At 35.2% G+C, this 21940-nt stretch overlaps 1 protein-coding gene across 1 annotated transcript in view; it reads left to right on the forward strand.

The window, feature by feature from the left end:
- The window catches only part of CABCOCO1 (ciliary associated calcium binding coiled-coil 1), a 51060-nt gene that overhangs the window by 6050 nt on the left and 23070 nt on the right, over nt 1–21940 (forward strand). Inside the window, exons 2-5 of the mRNA XM_065746538.1 lie at nt 639–751; nt 3419–3588; nt 6652–6796; nt 12072–12144. Coding sequence (XP_065602610.1) covers nt 639–751; nt 3419–3588; nt 6652–6796; nt 12072–12144 — 501 coding nt within the window. The remainder of the gene's footprint in view (nt 1–638; nt 752–3418; nt 3589–6651; nt 6797–12071; nt 12145–21940) is intronic.

Raw genomic sequence — 21940 nt, forward strand, 5'->3', positions numbered from 1 at the left:
AGTTTGTTACCCAAGGTACCATTCACACCACTGTATTTCCTACAAGGAACTGCTTTCTGTTCTGCAGATAGACAGACCTTCTATGAAACATTACTCTCAGATCTTCCATATGCATCATTCTGTTGTAGTAAATATATTGGACTTCCTTGGTTTAAGGGAAGAGCAAATGTGGACAGTAAATTCCCAAACTGCCATCAAGAAGTACAGAGGGAAGGTCAAACAGTATGGTAACATGCATGTGTGCCCATCATACCTGAAGCATAAATTGAGTTTTAAATTTAGTTACTGTACTATCTATCAAATCTAGTTTCCTGGTCTTTTTTGTACCTTCACATTTCTGTTGTTTTTACTTAAAAGTTAGTGACATATTGTGATCAGCACAAGACTGAATTACGTTCTCACATGAATTTTAGATAGAAATACTATTTTCCATGTATCTGCCTAGCACAATCTGCCTAGTGAAAATGTTTTAGGGCACTTTGTTGCTGCCGTATAATTATAGCTGTGTTACGTTTTTGGCATTCGTTGAATTAATCCCTTGCCTACTTCCTCAAAATCAAAATGTTATTTAGATAAGTTACTGACATAATTAAATACAACTTACAAAATTATACTCATATATATGTATGTGTGTGTAGGAAGAAGACCAGGATCAGGATGCTGTAGGTGGACAGAAGACTATTAATCATACATTTCTTTCTCTTTCCCAAATTACTGCTTTGTCAGAACAAAATGTAGAAGGAGTTGAAAAGTAAGTGCCAACTTTAACAATACTAGAGCTGAAATAAAATTTGTGAAATAAAAAAAAGTAAAATTTGTAAACTAATTGTGAGATTTATTTTGTGATAGCTACCACATTAAGTGTTCAGTTTAAATCATTTGTGATTTTAAATGTTTCGTGAACTGTGAAAAGAAATGTCATTAATCTCAGATCTGTTTTGTTTTTGTGTATTTCCTGCATCTTTCAATTTTTCTTTTTTTTTTTTTTTTTTTTACTGACAGATATTTCATACTGATAGGGTTTGTGGGTTTACATTCCTACTAAATATTCTGTAAATGAAATACTAAGATGTAAATAAGCACAGGCCAATACCGAGCTTTTCCATCAGTCTCCCTTGGTTAAGCCTTTTGCTGAAGTATTTAGGACACTTTAATGTGAGCTACTGAAAAAATCAGAAAGGTTTCAGAAGTTTAGAATGGGAATTTTAAGAGGTAGGTAGCTGTTATGGTACACTGGGGAAATAGGAGGCAGCCAAAGACTTCTGAAGTAAGCCCATGTTGTCTTCACTGTAGCAACACTCTCTCTTCTTATTAATGCTCAGTAGGAGCTAAATTTAGGAGGCCCTAAGTTCAGCTTGAAACCTTACACGTATATTTTTAGGATGTGATTTCCAGAAGTGCCCAAATAATTCAGGAGCGTTTGTCTCCATGGGTAAATTCTTAATGAATTAAAAGCAAAGGGCTGGTATTCTTAACTGTTTTTAGGGGAAAGAACAAAGCAAAACAGAACCAGCACTGTCTTTCTGAATACATAGAATATTTGAGAGATTAAAATATTATTCTTGAAATATAATATTTCTCTGTTTTAAGGAAAGAAAAATTTCTACCTGATAATATCTTTTTAAGCAAACTGGAAAAATATTTTTCCCTTTAAATAATAAGATTTTTTTTCATTTATTATTTTCTCTTGTCTGATGACCCATTACGTCAAAGAAGGCTGAAGCATACAACTCACAGGAGACTAAAATAGACTCAGTGGCACAAATTATTTTGAAAATTTCTCATTAAGATTAAAAAGGAAAGCATTAAAAGATCATATGTTCCTTTTTTTGTCTCAGCTGATCACATGAAGATTTGTATTTATTTATATACACTGTACCAGTGAATCATAAAGTTTGTACTGCATTGAACGGAAAGGGGTATTCCAGGGGTATTTAATGTAGTCTTTAACATCAGAACTGAAACTTTGTCAGCTTACCATTCTATAATTTGGAGACAGCAACTAAGACTGGAAAATCAGAAAATATTATGTGATTTAGTATGAGGTTTTTGAAGTCTTGTGTTCCCATATCTTGGAGTTTTATACTCCGTAGGACTTGAGAGCTTTCCATGGAGAAAGAAATAGCAATCTATGTAACTAAGAAATCTAAATCACCCATAATTTCCCAAACAGTTATAGATACTGTAGTCAGTGACATGCCTTGCAGAATGTTGAAAAGATGAGTTCTGGCATTGTTAGCAGCATCACAGAAGATCTAAATCCCTGAGAAGCTCTGATTATGAAAACACAGAGTTGGCAGAAGCTTCAGAAAGAGAGGATATGGACTCTTTCAAACCTTGGAAAGTTCAGCTGGCCACGTTCCACTTCTATTTCAGTACATAGTTAAGTGTTTTTAACCAGCTTGCATGTGTACAGCCGTACAAATTTGTTATGCAGAACAAAAGAATACATGGTTTTAAAGAAAACTGATTGGATTATATGCTTTACTTTCTTAGCTATTCAGGCTTTAATTAAAAAACAGCAGCAACAAAAGTCATTTATTTGACAGCATATCTCTACTGGCCTAGTAAAAACCCTGAAAAACTCAGTTCTTTATTAGTAGGTCTGAGATTAATGCTGTTTTAGGAAGGAATGAGAAGCAGGAAAGAAAACAAGTTTTACAGGGTAGGAGAAACTGTGATCATAGCTGGCACCTGTGTTGTCAGGTATTGCTAAGAAACCAAGGGCTGCTCTAACATAAAACTTCACTATCTGAGACATAGCTAAAGCTACACTGAAAGAATTGCAAACTAAAGTCCTAGCCCTGATCCTCTATAATCTCTTCATGTGGAAAAAGGCATATAGTTATTAGAAAAGACATAGTTAATTCAGTGTTTGGACAGAGTAACATAAATCTGTCAATAGCAGCATGGTCTCTATTTTTCTCTAATCGTTACTTTTTTAAGTAAGTGGAGAAATTTCCATAGTTTACCAGAAAAATAGAATGAGACCCTTCCTAAATGCCTTGACAATTACAAAAATTGAGTATACATTTCTAAGTAGGTTAGATGCTTTTAGTAGTTTTATATTATTTACCTTACTTTTAAAATATTATTTTGTCTTCCCAATCTGCATGAGAAATAGTGAATAAAGGGAAACAAGGTCTTTTTAATACTGTAAACTTACCTTAGAAAGGAGTGTGTGACTGATTGTGTCCTTTCACTCACCAAACCTCTTCAACGAACACTTTTCTTTTTGTGTGCACTTTCCTTGCATCTGATTTGCTTTATGTGAATCTCTTAGTTTTGTTTCATTAATCGTATCTTAACATTTAATTAGTGTCTGTTGAAACCTATAGGTGCTCATTTACTTATTAAGTTTGAATTTTGAAATTTTAGAAGTAGAAACTCCATTCTTTTACTCTGATATCTCTTTCAGAAAGCTGGAGGAGTTTCTGAATTTTAAACAATTAAAAACATCTTTGAAGGAAGTTATTTTGTTAGATTATTATACTGCGGGATTTTGTTGGGCTAAAGAAATGAATTTCAGTCTTACGCAGCTGTCATGCTTCATGGATCTCTTAAACTTCCTGTTGGAGAGCCTCCGTGGTAAGTATAACTAAAAGTTATAAAATAAGTACACCTGAAGTAGAAGGTAAGAATACTTTCCAATCATTTTAATCAAGTGTTTTTTAATTGCAATTAATTGTAAAATGATTTGTTTTCCTCTTGAATACTGTACCATGTACTTGATAATAATTCTCTTGGAAAGATATTAAACTTTGAGAGGGCTGTATTCTGTTGAGCAGAATGTACCTCAAGCTTTGTGTGGTATGTGCTATAAAAGGGAAAGGTCCTGAAAAGACCTCATTGTTGGCTTGTTAAAATAAACAATAATTACTGTAGAGTGAGAGCAAGGAACATCTGAGTTCCAGTTCCAGCTCTCTCAGTGACTGACTCACCGTAGCCTTGGGCACATTTCTCTGCTGTTTGAGATATTCAGTACGTGCTCTAGAATTACACCAGGTGAATAATATGTATTTTATCCTTGGAGGTCAACTCTCAGGCAGCCTTCTATATGGCAAATTCTGCACTTAGGGCACAAAACATATGGGATAACTAAAGAATGATGAAGGAAGTATGCTGTCATCATTGCTGAAGTTGAAAAATTACAGTGGAAGGACTTTCAGCTCTTGTGGCTGTGAGGAAAATTTGCAAAAAAGCCTGTATCTTGGGTCTGGTGGGAATGAAATAGCCAGAAAAAAAATGTAGCAGCTTCCTCTCAAAACCCCTTTTTCTGAGATCACAGCACTTACTTTACATTCACTTTGAAGGTGATTATGTTGAGAAGAGTCCATCCCAAAGGAAAAGTGAAAGGACTCCGTGGATCCATTCAAAGTAAAGATGAATATTTAAAATCAAGCCCTTAATAATTGTTATACTCTTCCATTGTAGTCTGATTCAAGGACCTTTTCGTTCTTGGAATTTTGACAGAATATGTATATGCTTTATGATCATTGGAATTCCAGTTGTCCTTCCTGTCTCCAATGAGAAAGTATCTTAACATGTGCTAACTGTATTAATATAACAATGGAGAAGAATGGAAACATGTCACAAATTAGTTTTATGAGACTGTATTGCGTGTGTACTAGACTGGCTGGTAACACAATGGATTATTAAAGATGACTGACATTTTTCAGGATCTTTAGTCTGGCAAATCTTTAAGTCTCTGAGCTGAAATTATCCATGGCAATGGCTGCCTCAAAGCAGTTAAACAGTCTTCAAGACAAGACTGAGGCTTCCCAAAAAACTAATGAGTTATTTTGAAATTGGTTACGTATGTATTCATTTGTTTGTTCGTTTTCCCAAACAGCTCCAATACTCCTACAGTTCAAAGTGTAAAGGTTTGGCATGTGAATTTGGTTTTGACTAGCCTCAGAAAATCCATTCATATTTAGCTAAGATACTTGGATTCTAGGGAAAGAAAATGCAGTTTGTAAATGCTTACATGAGGCTTCTAATAATTTTTTTTCTCAGAAAATTTCTGCAAATAATCTATCCTACAAAGTATACTGTAGGCCAGCCAGGGCTGAGATGAGTTTCCTTGTGTTTACAGTTCTCATTTGGTGCAACTAATAACAAAATGCTAATGCTGTCTATATTAATGGCCATTTTCTTTCTCTTTTCTACAATGTACTCAAGCAGCCTGGAAATTTAAGCTCATTTGAACGTAATAGCATGGAACGGAAAGAATGGTTATATACAAGGAAGGTAGTGGAAATTCATTTAAGTCTGGTAACAGAGAAAGGAAAACTGATGTTTAGAAACTCACAGACTTTGGTTGCTTGGCTGAAGAGAAAGTTTGAGATCCAAGGGATCTTAGCTGCCTTTACAAGGGTTTCTTATAGAGAAAGAGGAACAGGATAGGGACTGAAAACTGGACCCAGATGAACTACTTACTTGATTTGGTCTACCTTCTACACTGAGGATAAAGTACTCCTTCCTTCACAGATGTGTTGTGAAAGTTTTCCTAAGAGAAGCAGTTGGGCCTGAAAATCAGTTGTGCAAAGAAAGAAAAGATTTTAACTAGCTAGGGAAAAGATCTGGGCCTATGTGTTGTGACATCTCATGGTCTTGTTACCTGGCTTTACTTCTCCACTAATTGTGTTAGTTCTGGTTCTTTTTCTCATTTCCCATGACTCAGCTTCCATTTCCTTCACATTCTCTGTATTTCCTTCTAGTTATAGTCTGCTACCTCTGTTAATGAAAACTGAGGTGAAATTTTCTGGGTTTTGATTGCTGCACCGCCAAAGGGCAAAACTATAAAGACCAGAATCTTGTAAGATTTTTGTTTTCTGTACGAAGGACCAGGGAGCACATCAGTAGAGAATTAAAGCAGTAAGGAAAATAAATCTGTTTCACCACTGGTGGACATTTCCCCATCTTCTATTCTAGATGTTTTAGATCTAAAATAACCAGTAAATTGTGTTTGTAACTTATTTTTTTCTTTGAACTTTACAGTTTTTCTAGTGACGGCACACACCGTACACAAATTAGAAAAAAGAATCCTTTAAACAGAAGCATCAGCAAGCACTGATGTATTTCAAGATTTTTATTCAGGCAGTTTATAAAAAGAATATAAATTTTAGTTCAACAGTGTTTTAGATTTTGGTTTTGATTTTCAAGTTAAAACTATGAGGTAATTATCTATTTTGAGAGGTGCATGAAGATTTTGCATATTCATGTTTAATGAATTACGACTGTAAGTATTCAAAAATTCACTACCCTCTTAAATAATCTATTCCTATATTACTGTTTTATACTGGAAGGAATATGTTCAGAAGAAAAATATTTTACAGTACAAAAACAGTAGTTACTTTTAAAGAATGTTACAATATTGTAGTACTTGCATCTTGAATTTACATACTAATCTATCTGCGGTTATCTCTGTGTACATAAAAGACCAACCTCTTACATCTTAAACATCCATTATGAGGACTTAATTTTGTGATGGAATTTTAATTCATTTATTGATGAGAATAGTGGCAACAGGCAAAAATAGTTGCTGTTAATTTTTAAGTTTTCACATGGCCCATACAATTCAGAATATGCTTAAAAGCTTTCTATTACGTTTGTAATGTGTTTTTTTTGTTCCTTGAAATTGCTTTACAGACAGACATCTGACCTTAGAAGATAACATAAAGGAACTTGGAAAAGCGATGGCTGGAGTAGGAGAAACTGAGTCAGAAAGAAGTGGTAACGTGGGTGTCTTCAGCCTTGACCAAGCCAAAGCAATCACTGATTACATCAGTATCAGGTACTACTCCAGGATATATTGTTTCTTATTCAAAATGTGTAGTTTTGTGGGAAATCTGATGGTAAAATAAATTAAAATGATTTAATTGAATATGTTCATAGTGTGCCAATAGACTTTTCCATTTTAAAAATGGAAAAGAATGAAAAATTCAAAATTTAGGCTTGACATCCTTCTTGTTGAAGGATAGTTCTGAAAATATTTGATCTGAGTTTTGGTTCAAGAGATTTAAAGGAAAGGAGAAAGCAATGCATAGAGAATATTATTGGTTTAGTTTTAAAGCTATTCAGTTCTAGATACCAACCAGATGAATAAAATCATAGATCCCATCTACAACTTCCAGTATTTCTGTGGTCCTGTTAGTTGTAGTGAACTTTTTAAGGGGCTTAAAGTTCTCTACTTTGTGGAATTAAAGGCATGGTAAATCTGTATGAGTAATAAAAATGTTGCATTTTGAAGTTAGCCCAAGTCCATTGTCTACACGAAGAGATTTCTTGGTAAGTCTGTTTTTAAACAGACAGAAAGACATATAAATTCAGAAATTATCTGTGATAATTAGAAAAAAAAAAAGAATGGTTAGAGAGTAGCCAATCACGCATCTCTCCATATAAAATCTTACATCTCTAATAACGTATATAAACTTTTCTCCTTTGATGTATCTTGGTTAGGTAAGTGAGTAATCCTACACCACTGTTTCCAGTCTCGGGTGAACAGAATAGTCCCTCAATCATGGATGGAAAATAGGAAATATACGTTTATAGCATTTGCTTATACGCTGTACTGTTTAATTGCCATTTAGTTCATTTCCTGACCGGAATGGTGGTGCTCTGTTGTTTCTGTTGTTGTTAGGGGCATTTTGGTTGGTGGCATTTTTCATGGAAAGTGAAAAAGAACTTCAGGATTTTCCTATACGAAATGAGAACATCTCTTTTAATGTCAAATTTCTATATCAAGGCAAACCAACGTCCTGCCAAGTCTGAGCCCTAAACTAAAAGGAAAATTGGCATTTAAGATGTCTCATTCAACTTCTACTTCTCCTTTCCTGTCTGTGCCTTTTGTATATTTATTTGGAACAAATGTTCTTTCCAGATAGGATCTCTATGGCTCTTGCATAAATTATCTGTTGAAAGATCTTATCCATAAAGTAAGTCCTTCACAATCTCAAGAATTTAATTTGAGAGGTGAGGTGCTTTATCCTACTATTGCTGAAGTACTAAGTCAACAAGAATACAGTCAGGACACAGTATTTTAGCAGCTGCAATATTCTGTCCACCAGGCATAATGATATTCAAGCTGCTCAATATATCAGAAGTACATGCTGTTGCAACGTTATGGATATATATGCATACATATATATGCATTCACAAACTATGAAATGTTTTGTATGTATCCACTTAAAGTAATCTGTTGTTCGAGACATTTGAATATTTTTTTCTAAAGAGAAACTGGATCAGCATGCTTCTTATGTGATTCTATTTTGAACTTTATGAACTCAGTTGACTGAGTTTTATTAAAACTCAAATGAATGTATTACTTCAGCATTTTTTTCTTGTTCTTCACTTTTTTTCTTTAATTTAAAACGGTAAGTCTATAGCTTTTTTTCCTACTCAAGGTAGTATGACATGTTTTAGTTCAGATTGCATTTTTACAGGTGAGTATAAACCCGTGGGATTTATGTTGGAAATAGGGACAAATGCTTAACCACATCAGCACAAACTTGTGTAGCAACTCTAATGATACCTTCAGGTTTGGTGGGAGGTGACAGTTATCGTCTTTTCATCTTATCTCCTGCAGCAAATACATATCATCATAGCTCTTGACATTTTCTTTCAGGAAGTATTGGAGCTAGGAAAATATGTCATCATGAATCACCTTCATATTCTCATATGACATCATAAGGGGTTCTGTTCTTAAAGGTCTTAACTTTGCATGAGTGAGATGTTTTTTAATTGCTGAAAACATTGGCACAAGCTCTTAATTGTTCACAACAGATACAAAAAAGAAAGCATTTTATGTAATTAAAGATAGAGGAAGGAAAACTACACTATGGCTTTAAAATAAGTACTGATGTATATTCAATGTGATTTGATTTAAAGGGCATTAAAGGGAGAAATTCTTTCATTTATATAGAATTAAGGGAGACAGGTCAAAACCAAGTTGCTTGAAAAAATAAATACAGAAACGCCAAAAGCAAAGATTAATATTTTTGAAATACTGTGAATTATCCCTACATGTAACACAGTCCACAAAGAGCATTATAACACAGTTAGAAAATCTAAGGGAAAGAACTGTTTTTCAGCTGCTCTCAGCCTGGCTTTTTTCCAAGGCACTGGAATAAATAAAAGAAATAATTTTAAAATGTTAGGTCCTGTCAATACAGTTTGAAATACATATATCTTATTTCTTGTATGTCTGTGGTATTGATAGCTTTTTTGTCTCTTTCCAAGAATCCCCATTAGATTTTACTATGAATGGACGTGTGAGTGCAAGGGCACGTATTTTCATGAATTTATCTGAGTCATTTCCATACAAACTTTGTTGATAATCACATTCCTGTATTTCCACTGAAACATGGCAGGGATTGTTTGGGGAAATACTGCAGTAAATATGTACTGCGAATGAAGTGGCAAATACTGTAGCAACTTAATTACCTGTGTGCTTTGGGTTGGGGGAAGGTAACTTGCAGTTTGTGGTAGCCAAATTTCTTATGCAGAGTAATGATCAAATTTGTTTTTTTCAGAAATGCTAATTGACTGAATTAAATGCAGCCATAGAGTAAAACTTTTATGTGGCTCTTAAAGAGACAAATGTTCAATGAGGCTGCCACAATACTTTACACAAAGTTAAGAACTGCATATGTACATGTGTTAAAAAACGTCTGCACCCATTTGGGCACAAATATATTTGGAGGTTTCTTGGATGCATTTGACTAACTGTGCTGAAAAATGTGTAATTGTCTTGTCAGAGAGGCAGTGCCACCTTTGTACTCTGAATTCTGAGCTACTCTCAAGGGCTTCAGGAACCACTGCTTGTCCATTAGTTGGCACTTCAGCACTGCTTATGTTAGAGCAGATCATCTCTGGACTGCAGCATTTTGCAGAATCTCTGTGGTACTGTCAGTGGCTGGCAGCATCGTGTAAGTAGAGGTGGTGACTCAGGGGAGGACCCTCAGCTAAAATGGTGTGTGCTGTACAGACTCCCACAAATGGTTTTCTCATTTCCTCCCAGAGCAAGAATTGGATTTCAGACACCTGCATGCCAGCACTGATCCAGCCCTGCCATTGCCTGTGCTGGGTGTATAGCTGTGGGGTGACGGAAGAGCCCCACTGTCGTGGGGTGGCCAGCCAGGGTGGCAGCTGTGGGTTCCCTACGAGCCTCAGGGCCATCACATATCAAAGAATGGCCCATGAATGAGTTCTGTGGCTGTATAGGGTACTGTAAACACGTTTTCAATGTGAAAGCATGTATGAGCACATTTCCAATAGTATATTTCTGAAGTATTTCACCCAAAGAAGCATATTTAACTACTTTGTAGTTAACAAATCCTTCAAAGCACTTACTATTGGCTTTGAGATGTTTTACTTGCTCTTCCCTCACTGCTTCTACTTTTTACTATTTTGACCAGGATTTTGTGATAACTTAGAACTACTTGCATTATGATTGAATTACTGTAGAAATCTTACTCTAAAGAATGTATTTTTCTAGCATGTACCACACCTATCATGATATTGACTTTGATCTTTTGGAAGGAAAGGAAGAAAAAAAAAAAAGGAAAAGCTTGAAAACACTGTATTTGAGCATCATACTTATGCTCCCAACGAAATTTGAAATTCACATATTTCTGGCCTAGCCAGGATTCTTCTGGTGCTCTATTCAAGTGACATTTGACGCAGAAGGGAGGAGCTTCTTTAAAAGTATTCTGATCAAAACATAGGTTTAAAAATGTTGGTATACATCCTCTGAGAAGGGACTGTCACTGCCCGTGTGTACTGTCTCTGTACTGGCAGTTTACATACCAAAGGGCTGTAGAAGCAGGACACTGCCTTCCTTTTGAGAGGTGACTTGTGAGGGACATTATAAAATTAATCTCCAGGCCAAGAGTCAGTGGAAGCCTTAGTTTGGCATGTATAGTGTTAGCATAGTGTCCAATATCAAGCAAAAGTGTCCTTAGTATTAGTTATGTAATTGCACACGTTGTAATACTGGCATAGACTGAGACATTCAGGTTGGAAATAATATATAGAGACCATCTAGTCAAAACCCAAATGAAAACATACCTCACTGTTCCAGATGTGGCCTCACAAGTGTTGACCAGAGAGGTATCACCATGCTGGTTAGAAAAAACATACTGACTCTCTGGAAAAAAAAACCTAAATGAGCCAGTGACCTATCCTTACCCACAAAGCGTAGGAATCCATTTCCAATATTCTCTGAAGACTTTGCCATATCCTTCATGGGTATATCAGAGAAGCATGATAAATTTAGAAGCATTCTTCAACCTGAACTTGCTATTAAATTGCAGAGTTGTGTTTTAAATCATATGTCAGAATGACGTGACGGAAACCAGAAGTTATGTATTGTGATTTTAAGAGGAAAAAGTAATTGTAACAGATGGACTGTAAGAAAGCAAGCCTTTGATTAAAGTCATACCATGTCGTTGATCATAAAGAAAGGAAACAAGCAGCAATATTTAAAGCATGAAATGGAAAGCCGTATATGTTTTAAGGAAAATAAATATTTTAGGCCACTGAGATAGTCTACTTTGTTACTTTTGTTGTAATATGTGAAATTGCAGTATGCCGATCTGGTTTTCTAGCTTTTCTTTTTGAAAATTACATGCTGATTTTGAAATGTGATCTTGAGAGAATAAATGCTTTCATTCTTTTTTGTTTCGGTATTCCAACATCTAACTTGATTGCGGTGTCACTTGGCTTTGTTTCCTTCTTGTTCACCATTGCTGATATTAAAAGCATGGGTATCCTGGTGATAAGTGTTTCAGCAATTGCTTATTTTCTAAGTAGAACTTAGCATTCTCAGAGTTTGATTTCATAAAATCAAGTAGATGTACTGTACTGTATTTTCGACAGCAATCTAAAAGTAAATCCCATAAATTAAAGACACTGCGTATTGTAGCTGAAGTTAAGTTAAACAACCTATTCCTAACATTTGAAGTATGACTGGTTTGGAGTGTAAAGCTTAGAATAACAACATTTTTAGTAATATTGCCTTTCTAGAAACTTACAACTGTACTAGTATTATCTTTTCTCTTGTTTTCCAGCTTATTTCAGCCCTATAAATTGTATGAACGTCTCTTCCACAGTCCTAGAGAAGAACATGTGATAAGTAATGAGGTAAATCATTTATAGATGGAAATCATTATGTAGAGTTATTTAATGAATGTACTCTGGCATATGTTTTGTATTGCTCAAAGCAACTTCATGTCAACATTACTTCATTACTAATGTAAAATGGCTGATTAAAGAATATAAGTTAGATGTTTTGATACTCAAATTCAAAATTAATTCTGAATTTCAAAAAAGTGTAAATGCAATGCTTGGTTAATATCATGTGTTAAATTAGCAATACTTTTGTGCATGTGTATTTAGGTTTGTGCATGTCATTTGAATTAGCAGTGCATGAGTCTGACTTTACATTATAATTAACAGTCAAGATCAGAAAAGCTTGTCTACCAAGCACAAGTCTGACCACAGTCCTGATATTTATGTATGCACAGTTTATCCACATTTATTTATCCACATTGATCACCAGTAGATAAATATACTCGTTATAGAGAAACAAGCTAGTTAAAAATATGACTGTAAACTTTGTCATATTTTTAACTTTTTTTAAAATGCATAGAAAAATGTATTGACTCAGGATGTGGTCTTAAATCAAACAGACAGGTTCAGTTCATCAGATGCACCTTCCTTTAGTCTGATGGTGCATTTTGATGATATATGTTACCATACATAAAAAAGAATTTACATTTGTAACTTAGGAGACAAGTGGTTGCTCTGAGAGGTATGATGGTGTAATTTCTTTTTTGGCACGCAGCTTCTCGGTACACAGTGAAGTTAAGTCATTGGAAAATATATATATATATATTTTATACGTTAAGCTAGTGGATTGGGTCTATAAACCGTGTGGTATAATTTCTTCCCACGTCTCTTTTAAAATAGCTTTGTTTTACTTGTGAATTATTCTGGGGTTATTTGTGAAGTGATTTAAAAATCTAGCTCTCCTGAAATCAGCAACAAAACGCATTGAGTCAGTAGAGCTGGATTTCAGCATTGTACTGCTAAGGTTGTTTAGTTTTTTTTCATATTAGCCAATAAGATCAATGAATGATTGGTTAAAGCTTTCTAATTTATAAAATTATTTTTGATGAGGCTTTGATTATGTAATTTCTTTAGTAAATTTGTGTAAAGTAACTGTTGTAGATAAGCATTTCTTGCTGTCTATGGTCTGTGTACATCGATACGGTTTTGCAGCCATAGAAAAGTTACTGCTCTGCACAGTTTAGGAGTACGGCCTCTATTGAAGTGCTATGGAATGGCAGAAATGTGTTTTTTGTGAAGCATTTTGGTGGTAATCCATAAAGGAAGAAGAGTAATTTAAATATAACTGTAACGAAAACCTTCATGACAATTTTCAGCTTCTGCTCTCTTCTGGTGTTTTCTTTTTTCACCTGTGCGTCAGTTTGGTTCAAACCATCTGTTTTGTATTATAAGACTTATAGTGGAGACTCTCTAATTTGTCTGACCACCAAGCAGTACCCGAGATGATCAGTACTGATATTTGTGTAGAGTTTATTTTGATAGGGTGGATATTGTTCTTCAACAAGTTACAGTTTAGCACTTTGAAGCAATACAAATTTATGCAAGTTTATGGCATTACCTGCTTTGTTTAATGTGCTGAGTGGTGAACCCAGCAGAAATGCTTAGTGAAAAATGAGAGTGTTATCTTCTGCCTTTGCAGTCCCTTAGATGAAGAGGTCAAACCCTTACAAGTTAGAGGGGCAGATGTGGTTTCATGTATATGACTACAGCAGGAGTGTGCCTGGAGTCATGCACTCTGCAGTGCATGTGCTCAGAAAGCAAAAGGGACTGGAGATTGGTCTGGGAAATCTGTGTATAAAAGTAAATGGTAAATCTGTGATGAGAGGCTGACCGTTGTCTTGCTATATAGATTGTCGTCTTCAGAATAAATAAATAAAAATAAAGCCACTGTAGACATACCGTGGCCAACACCTGGATGTTTTGTCACTCCTAAACTCACTGCTGCTAACAACTAAAAAGTTTTCCATTGCCTTCAGCAGTGAAAGTTGTTCTTTAGGAATGAGAGACAGTAAATTGCAATGACGACATTTGCCCAAATAACAAGAGCCATAGGATTCTAACAGCTTAATCAGTATTATAGTATTTTACAAAAGACTTGGAGACAAATCAACAAAAAGATTTGCTCCAACTGACATGGCTTGCTTTATCAATTTGTGTTCCACGTGTGCTGAACATATTACCTACTGAATAAAAGTCTGCTAGCCTAACAAGAACTGCGTCTTTGCAAGAGATTCAGCTACAACAAATAAAAGCAATCCTTAGTTTTGTAATGAATATCCTTTCATAGAAGCCGTTGTATGTGTTTTTCAGATAAATCTTGTAGCAACAGATTATACGCCCATTGAATTTTATTTTTTCTCTGGTGTGGGCAATTATGCAGTGTTCTCAATCAGATTTCCTTTTTGATCTTTCACTGCATTTATTTCCAAATGACCCTGTCATTTCCTGAGTAGAATAAAATCAGACAAGAAAAGGGAAATGACTCAAAACTGAGTTAGATTATGCATACAATATCTATGGGCTTGCCACTTAACAAAATCTAAGTTACTTAAATATGGCACGTAATTAGTGGAGCTTCACAGTCTGATTAATATTCTGAGTTTGATGCAGCTAGCATAATAAAGCCAACTTCGTGAAATATAGGCAGTATTTAAATCTTTTTTTAAGAAAAGACACAAATGACTGGCTAATTTAAATATATTTCTGCATCGGCTAAAGCCTTTAAATCAAACTGCCTGAGGTGATCATATTGCCAAGGAAAAAAAAAGGTTAATACTGAAAGAAATGAAGGCTTACTTAGATGATAAAACACACATCATAAATCTAACCTAGTTTGGCAGTCTTTAAAATTTAAAATTGCATTTCCAGCTATCAAATCCCTTACTTCTCCTTCACTCCAGATCTACAAAGACCTATATATTACGTATGCACAAATACAAGTTAGAAAACACAATGGTACAAGAAAATAATAAGATGCGTTAAGATTGCCAAGTAAATTCTTTTTTTCTTTTTTTGTTTTGCTTTGTTACTATTATGAGCAGTTCCCTCATTTAAATGGACAACAGAAGAAACAGAGCTGTAGTGAGACCGTGACTGTAACCAAATTAAAATGCATGTAGGACTAACATACCACAGTTATTACAGAATGCTATTTTTAAAGATAATGTTTCTACCTTTTATCTGTTCTGGAGGTTTTGCCCTCTAGCTGTGATTTTAGTACTCTTATATTAGCCTGCAAATTCAAAGAAAGCAAACAGTACGGACTAAATCTTGATGTGCAGGGATTCAATGGAGCAGTCTCCCATTAACATGTCAGATCTTATAACAAATATTTAAATTGCTAATACGTGAATTTTGTAAAAGTTTTTATTATTTTCTATTCCCAGCTAGTTTATTTTGCCTTGATAGAGTGATGCGTTACTGCCCTTTTTTTTTTTTTTTTTTCCAGATTTACAAATTGTATCTTATACTGCAGTTCATGTTTTTTTGCTGCTCTCCATTGTGTATTTTTAGATGGAATGAGGCTAAGGTCTTCTGGGATTATGTCTGCTTTGAAACATTTCCTAATAAAAATAATGTGGTTGGTGAATCTAGTTTTATTCCTGGCTGCTTTAGCCAGCCTGATGGAGTAATCTGCTATTTTATGGCCCAGATGACTAGCTAAGTTTGACTTCTTGAAGTAGTAGTGTACAATGTAATTTTCTTTAGAGATGTCATAGCAGGTCAGGTTGCAATAAAAATATCGAAGATTAAGTTTAATGGCAGTGCAGACTCAGTATTATAGCAGTCACTAAGTATCATCCCCTGTACTTACAGCTCCAAAACAGTTTCCATTAATGCTGTCTTTCCATGTACTCTTACTTTCTGGAACATCAAGCTTTTGAAACATCTCTGGTCTTTATGCAAATGAGGGTGGGGTTTTTTTTTTTTTTGTTTGATTTGTTGGGGTGTTGGTTGTTATTTGATTGATTTTTTTTTTTTAATTGTTGTTATTAAACTTCTCAGGTTTTAAGTTTGAACCAAAATCCCTTCCATGAATAGAAAGAACTACTTGAAACTATATACTATTTGAAAGCAAACTAAGCTTTCTTTGTGGCAAAACTCCTAAGTCTGGGACTTCAGTTTGTTATACAATTCTCATTAGGTATTGCACATTTATTTTGGTTAACCAATCTTTTTTTTTTTTTTAAACAAATTTGCTCAGTAATTTCTTGAGAACTGTATTTTAAGGATGTATGAAACTAGAACATTTCTGAGTATCAGTTCACACTAGATAGACCCATTCCCTAGCTAATAGAGAGAGCGTGCTTTTTAAAGCTTGAAGGTTTCAAATATTTGTAATGCTTTAAAACCGCCAAGTTGATTTTCTGTAGCTTTGTTTTGTCAATATTAGCATAGCAAAGATATTGAGACTAGTTCAAAGGAAACAAGAGCATACTACTGGAAAGGACCTCTGCAATTTTCGGATCTATTGCAGCCTTCTCATAGGCAAACATATATAATCCTCTTCAGAAATGTGTCAAACTCAAGCTTGAGATGTTAGCTTTTTTGCTATTGTTGTTTCTGCTGTTCCAGTTAGAATGCTGCTCTGGAGCCTGATTGCAGTAATGATTCTAAAACTTTTAATTTCTAGTCTAAATGTGTTCACAGCAGGCTTATATGCACTTATCCATGTGCCAATTTGTGCCAGTACTGACCTTTAGAATCTCATTTGGTTCACAGTGTTTATCTTTCTAACATATGAAGAGGCAGCAATCTTATTGTCAGCCTTCATTTGGCTAAATTTGAGAAGCCAATCTTCCCTAATCTCTGTTTTTAAGATGGACTTTTGTTATATGCATTCTTACATAACATAGTAGCCTTTAGTCATCCTGTTGGTCATTTTCTGTAATTGTTCCACTTTAGATTAGTTTTATTTGAACGTAAGGGACTGAGCTGCATTTAGTGTTGTTGCTGGGATAAAAGCAAGGCCCTGTACAATGATAATACTGCTTTATTTTTCTCTTTGGGAATAATCTACATGTCCTAGAATCAGTTCACATATTTCACAACTGTATCATGTGGTTCTCTTGTCATAGATCTGCTGTTCTGCTTTTCCTTTATCCCTGTGTTTTCCAGCTGAGGTACTCTCAGTGCACTGCAGATTTTTAAAATTTTTGTCCCAACAATGTCACTTCACAATTTCTCATTAAATACAAGAGTGAATATTCTTCAAGGTCATTCAGTCCCATCTGTATGATATCCCTTGCCTCCCATGCATTCATCATGTCTCACACATTCTTTTTGTCTAGGAAAGAGATTATCATATTAAGTAAACTCTGAAATTAGTCTGGCATCATGTATCTTTGATAAACCAATATTGTGCTATATCCCATTTTTCTTTAATTTCCATGTCCTTATTTATTTTTTCTTCAAAACTTGTCCCTCAAGCCTTTACTACTATGAAGATCAAAACTACAGCTTCAGGAGTAGATTTATTATTTTACGATTATGAATGTTTAAAACTAGCAAACTGGTACTTGGGCTTTTGATGTCTGAGAGAACATTTTTGATGTCCGCTAAAGAAGTGTGTAGTACCAAAGACCTGATTGCTGAAATAAGCAGCTGGAGAGCCAGTGGTTTTTGGTGACAAAAATAACTGAGATTCAGTCCTTTGATCTTGAATTTTGCTATGGCTATAACCAGAGGGATCTTGAAGGACTTGTGATTAGACTGAATGAAAAGTGAAGTCTGTTGGGATTGTATGCATTATTACTTGAAATGTTTTAAGTGTAACTTGCACATTAGAAACCTCCCTTGGTTTACAAAGGCTGAATTTGCCCTACTCAGTTACCAGTAACAGTTACTGAGCTTTAAGAGTTACGCTTTCATACGGATCACTGATGCTGATGGTCTTCCACAGCTATTTTAACATACCTATGTTTTGGTAGCTGAACTGTGCTGACTTGAAGCCAGTGTTAATACAAATACGCCTTTTTGAGTACTTGTAAAATTTTATTTTGGTGGATCTATTCATATACACAGAGTTAAACTCAGAAGTGACTGAGGTCATGCTGCTTTTCACTCTGGAGGATGAAAAGACCAGAGGAAAAAAAAATACATATATATGTGGATTTGAGGCTCATCATCATTTTTGATTGTTGTATAGGTGCCAAGACATTGCATTTTTGATTGTATGATATTAAATAGGAGAGAGAGAAAAAAGCCTTAAATTGTTGGTGTTGAAACATTTCTGGAACTGTGCAAGAATTTATATATACACAGATGTGCTCTGTGGCTTTTTTAATTACTTAGAAAGTAACTTGATTTCTCTTTGTATGTGGATGTTAACATGCATGGTTCTGATAACAGCAAGTAATGGCTTATTTATTTGCTGGAATGCAGGCCAAGTAGGAATTGTAGGCTTTGATATGAAAGACAGAACAGCGGTAACGGCAGCTTTTTTTTTCTCTTGCTATCAGAGTGTTGTAAGATCCAGAAGACTAATTGCTGCATCGTAAGAATATAATATGTTAAGAAATATTTATAGATCACTATTTTTACATATGAAAATTGTAATGTAAGGCAATGAGATTGGCAGAAATGTAGACTAGGGGAAATTTTAATGTGCTTAAGTACCTGAGGACAGGCAGGTCACACTTGGGTACTTGCTGGTCCACTGTGAAGACACTGGTGACTGGTTTGCCAGAGCAGTTTCCTATATTTCCAAATTTTCCAACGTTGTATTTAATTCACTGAAGGGTAGAAATCCATGGACTTACACTGCAGTGCACCGGTATTTTTGCACCCACTACTTTCATCTCCAGGTTTTCATCATCTTAAAGATTAAATCGTGTTCTTAAAAGTATCTGAGGAATGGACAAGTAATGTAATATTTCATGGGAATGTATCCCCATGGGTGAATGTGTATGTATCAAATGCATACATCTTGTGACTTTACGTTATGAATAAGATTTTGACATTATAGTGTAGCATTTCCTTACTGTGATGATTTATAATCAATATACATTTTAATAACTTTTTATCCTTTTAGTTGGTTTTATGAGAACACGAATTTATTCATGTCTAAATAACAGATACATTTTAAAGATCTTTAAAGTTCCTTTTCTACAAAACTTTCTGGTGTGTTTTAAATCTTCTACTTTCACTTTTAATTTTATAACTTGTCATAAGATAGAATATGAAGAATTTTAAGTAAACATTGATTCTGATGTATTTAAACATTTGATTCATAAAATGTTATTTTGATTTCCTATATATATGCTACCCTCAGCACAATGCAGTGTTAGTAATTAGAAAGCTGAGTTTTATAGGCTGTCTGGATCATATGTGAGGTAACTTATATTGCTACTTAGGCTTAAATTTAGTAAACCTCAGCTAGGAAAATTGTTTAAGTATCAAAGAAAAGATAATAAATAAAATGAGGGCATAGAATATTAATGTGCACTCTGGCTTTATTTTTTTGAAGCATTCAAAGTTAAATAGTGGTGGTCTGTTAACAATCTTGGGCTATTTGGCAAGTCTTTAAACTCACTCAATAATCAAAACATAAAAGGACAATGGAAACTTTTTACAATCAAAGAAAAAAAGGAGTTGAGTACAGAAACCAAACAAATTATTCTCTGCTTTTTCTTGGTAAGGAGGTGAACTTTATAGGAAGGGCAGCAAGCTCTGAGTTAGGGTTGCCTTTTCCTGTCTTTGTTATAAATTACATCTGTCTGTGCAGAATCCTCTCCGGTTACTTCGTACTTTGTGGTTACGGGGGAGGCATGTGGGTGCGTGGGGAATGGAGCAGAGAAAGACAGATTAGGGGGAACCGCCTCTTTTTTTCTTCTCTTTTTTTTCCACTTACAAACTGGCACTTTACATTAATCTGCCTAGCTTATTGAATCTACAGATAGATAAAATTCTCTAGATCCCAGCTGTGTAAATAGAACATTAACAAAACAACTGTTTTCTTCAACATTTGTATTTGTTTGTTGTTTGTAACATATGAGGCTTTTGGAAGACTTCTGGCACCGCTTAGGTTCAGGGAAATCATTCAGAATGTTTTCATTCGGGTTCAAATAGGGAAGATGTTTGGCAAAAAGACAGACTTTATCAAAAGTAATGCCTGATTCTTTCATGAAGGGTTAAATACACTGCAACGTTGTCATGGGGCACCAGAAATACGAGAAGAAGCTTCCAAATGGTCCGGGAAGAGGGAGCCATCTACCTTGCCTAAGAGCCCTCTTCATGTCCTTTCCTCCTTGTACCTACCTGAGCACCTGAAGGGAAAACATAAACCTGAGCATAGTCACAAGTCTGAGTGGAGGTAGCCCATGTGCAGCTATGCAGAGAGGAGTCAAAGGGGCCACAAGCAAAGAGAGAGGCCACGACCAAGTTCCTCCACTGGTTTTGGTTTTTGTCTTTGGAAACTGAAACAGGACTCACCGATAGGTTGCTAATGGCAGAGGAGAGGGAAATGTTTTGACCTTCTGTTCCTCTTCTGCAGTGTGGGCTGATAACTAGCTCCAGCTCATTGAGTTTCACTGTCTCTTGTTCCACTGTTTTAGGAAACAGGTTCTTAACAATAACTGTAATCAGCATTAACTTAACCTCATGTTTTATGGGTCTCCCACCAATCCACTGTTTTCTTATAGAAGCTAAGACCTCGTTATGTACCTTTAGCTACTGCGCTCAGTAAAACAGCATTGGACAGGTAGACTACACTGTGTGTCCTAAGGGCATCTTGGAAAGACAGCAGCTGGAGTCCTTAAGAGTGTTTTACGACTAAGAGTATGATCTTGAGCATTTTATGCTTTGGCTTCCCGTTGCATTGTGGAAATTCAGTAGCCAAGTAATCTTGAGTGTCCTCTTGACTAACTTAAAACAGCTGAGGAGGGGTGCTTAGCTGTTGCTTTCCCTTATAAAAATGGGCAGCATCTCTAGCTGACCTTAAGATGCTAAAGTGGTATCTCTGGGATTTTTTTTTTTAATTATTATTATTTTTCACACTGATTTCACCCTCCAAATCTGTCTCAGATTGCAGAGCTTATGCCAGAGCCTGCAGGGGTTCTGCAGAGCTATGCTGCAGGTAAAACAAAAAAAAAACCATGGTTGATGTTTTCAGCTGAAATGTTAACATTTTTGCTCTCTACATGTTTTTATTCTGATACGTGATCCTTCTGATCTTTTTTGACTTCTTCTATGGGGATGTCTACCCGTATCATAAAAACATCTTCCAGAAAGTACTGTTACTACTTACAAAACAGAGGACGTATTGCAAGTGTTGCATGTTAATGCTCTGTTTTCTTGATGTTGGAATTCCTGTACTTGGTGAAACTTCTATTATCGCTCCGTTCTATTAATGTAATGCTACACAAGGAACAATATCTTTGCAATTGTTCAGTGGTTTACTTTGACGTTATATATCAGATTTGGCTTGTGAAAACAGTCTAAGGCAATGGCACAGATTCTAAGTGATAAAGATGAATGTTGCATGCTTCATTTACAGCAGGGCTTTCCAAATATGGTCTCAGAGTTGAGAAAACATCCTGTGCTTGAAAAGGCTTGAATTTTGACATGATGAAGGCTGTGGGGGAAGTTTCAGACACTAACAGTCAGGAATTCGGGTCTATATGCTTTAGATTCACTGAAGATTGTGTGATGTGAATAAAGATACATTGCAAGCAACTGCAATGTCTGTAAACTCCATATATTGCTCTTGTTTTAATAAAATTGAGGAATGATAGGAGTGTTCTGTAGAATTTATTATGGTTTGAATATCTGCCTAACATTCTCTCAGAGTTTTTCTTTGTGTTCATTT

The sequence above is a fragment of the Cyrtonyx montezumae genome, unplaced genomic scaffold (assembly GCF_038088225.1).
Source record: "Cyrtonyx montezumae isolate F1298 unplaced genomic scaffold, pur_monq_1.0 scaffold_4, whole genome shotgun sequence".
Classification (NCBI taxonomy): Eukaryota; Metazoa; Chordata; class Aves; order Galliformes; family Odontophoridae; genus Cyrtonyx; species Cyrtonyx montezumae.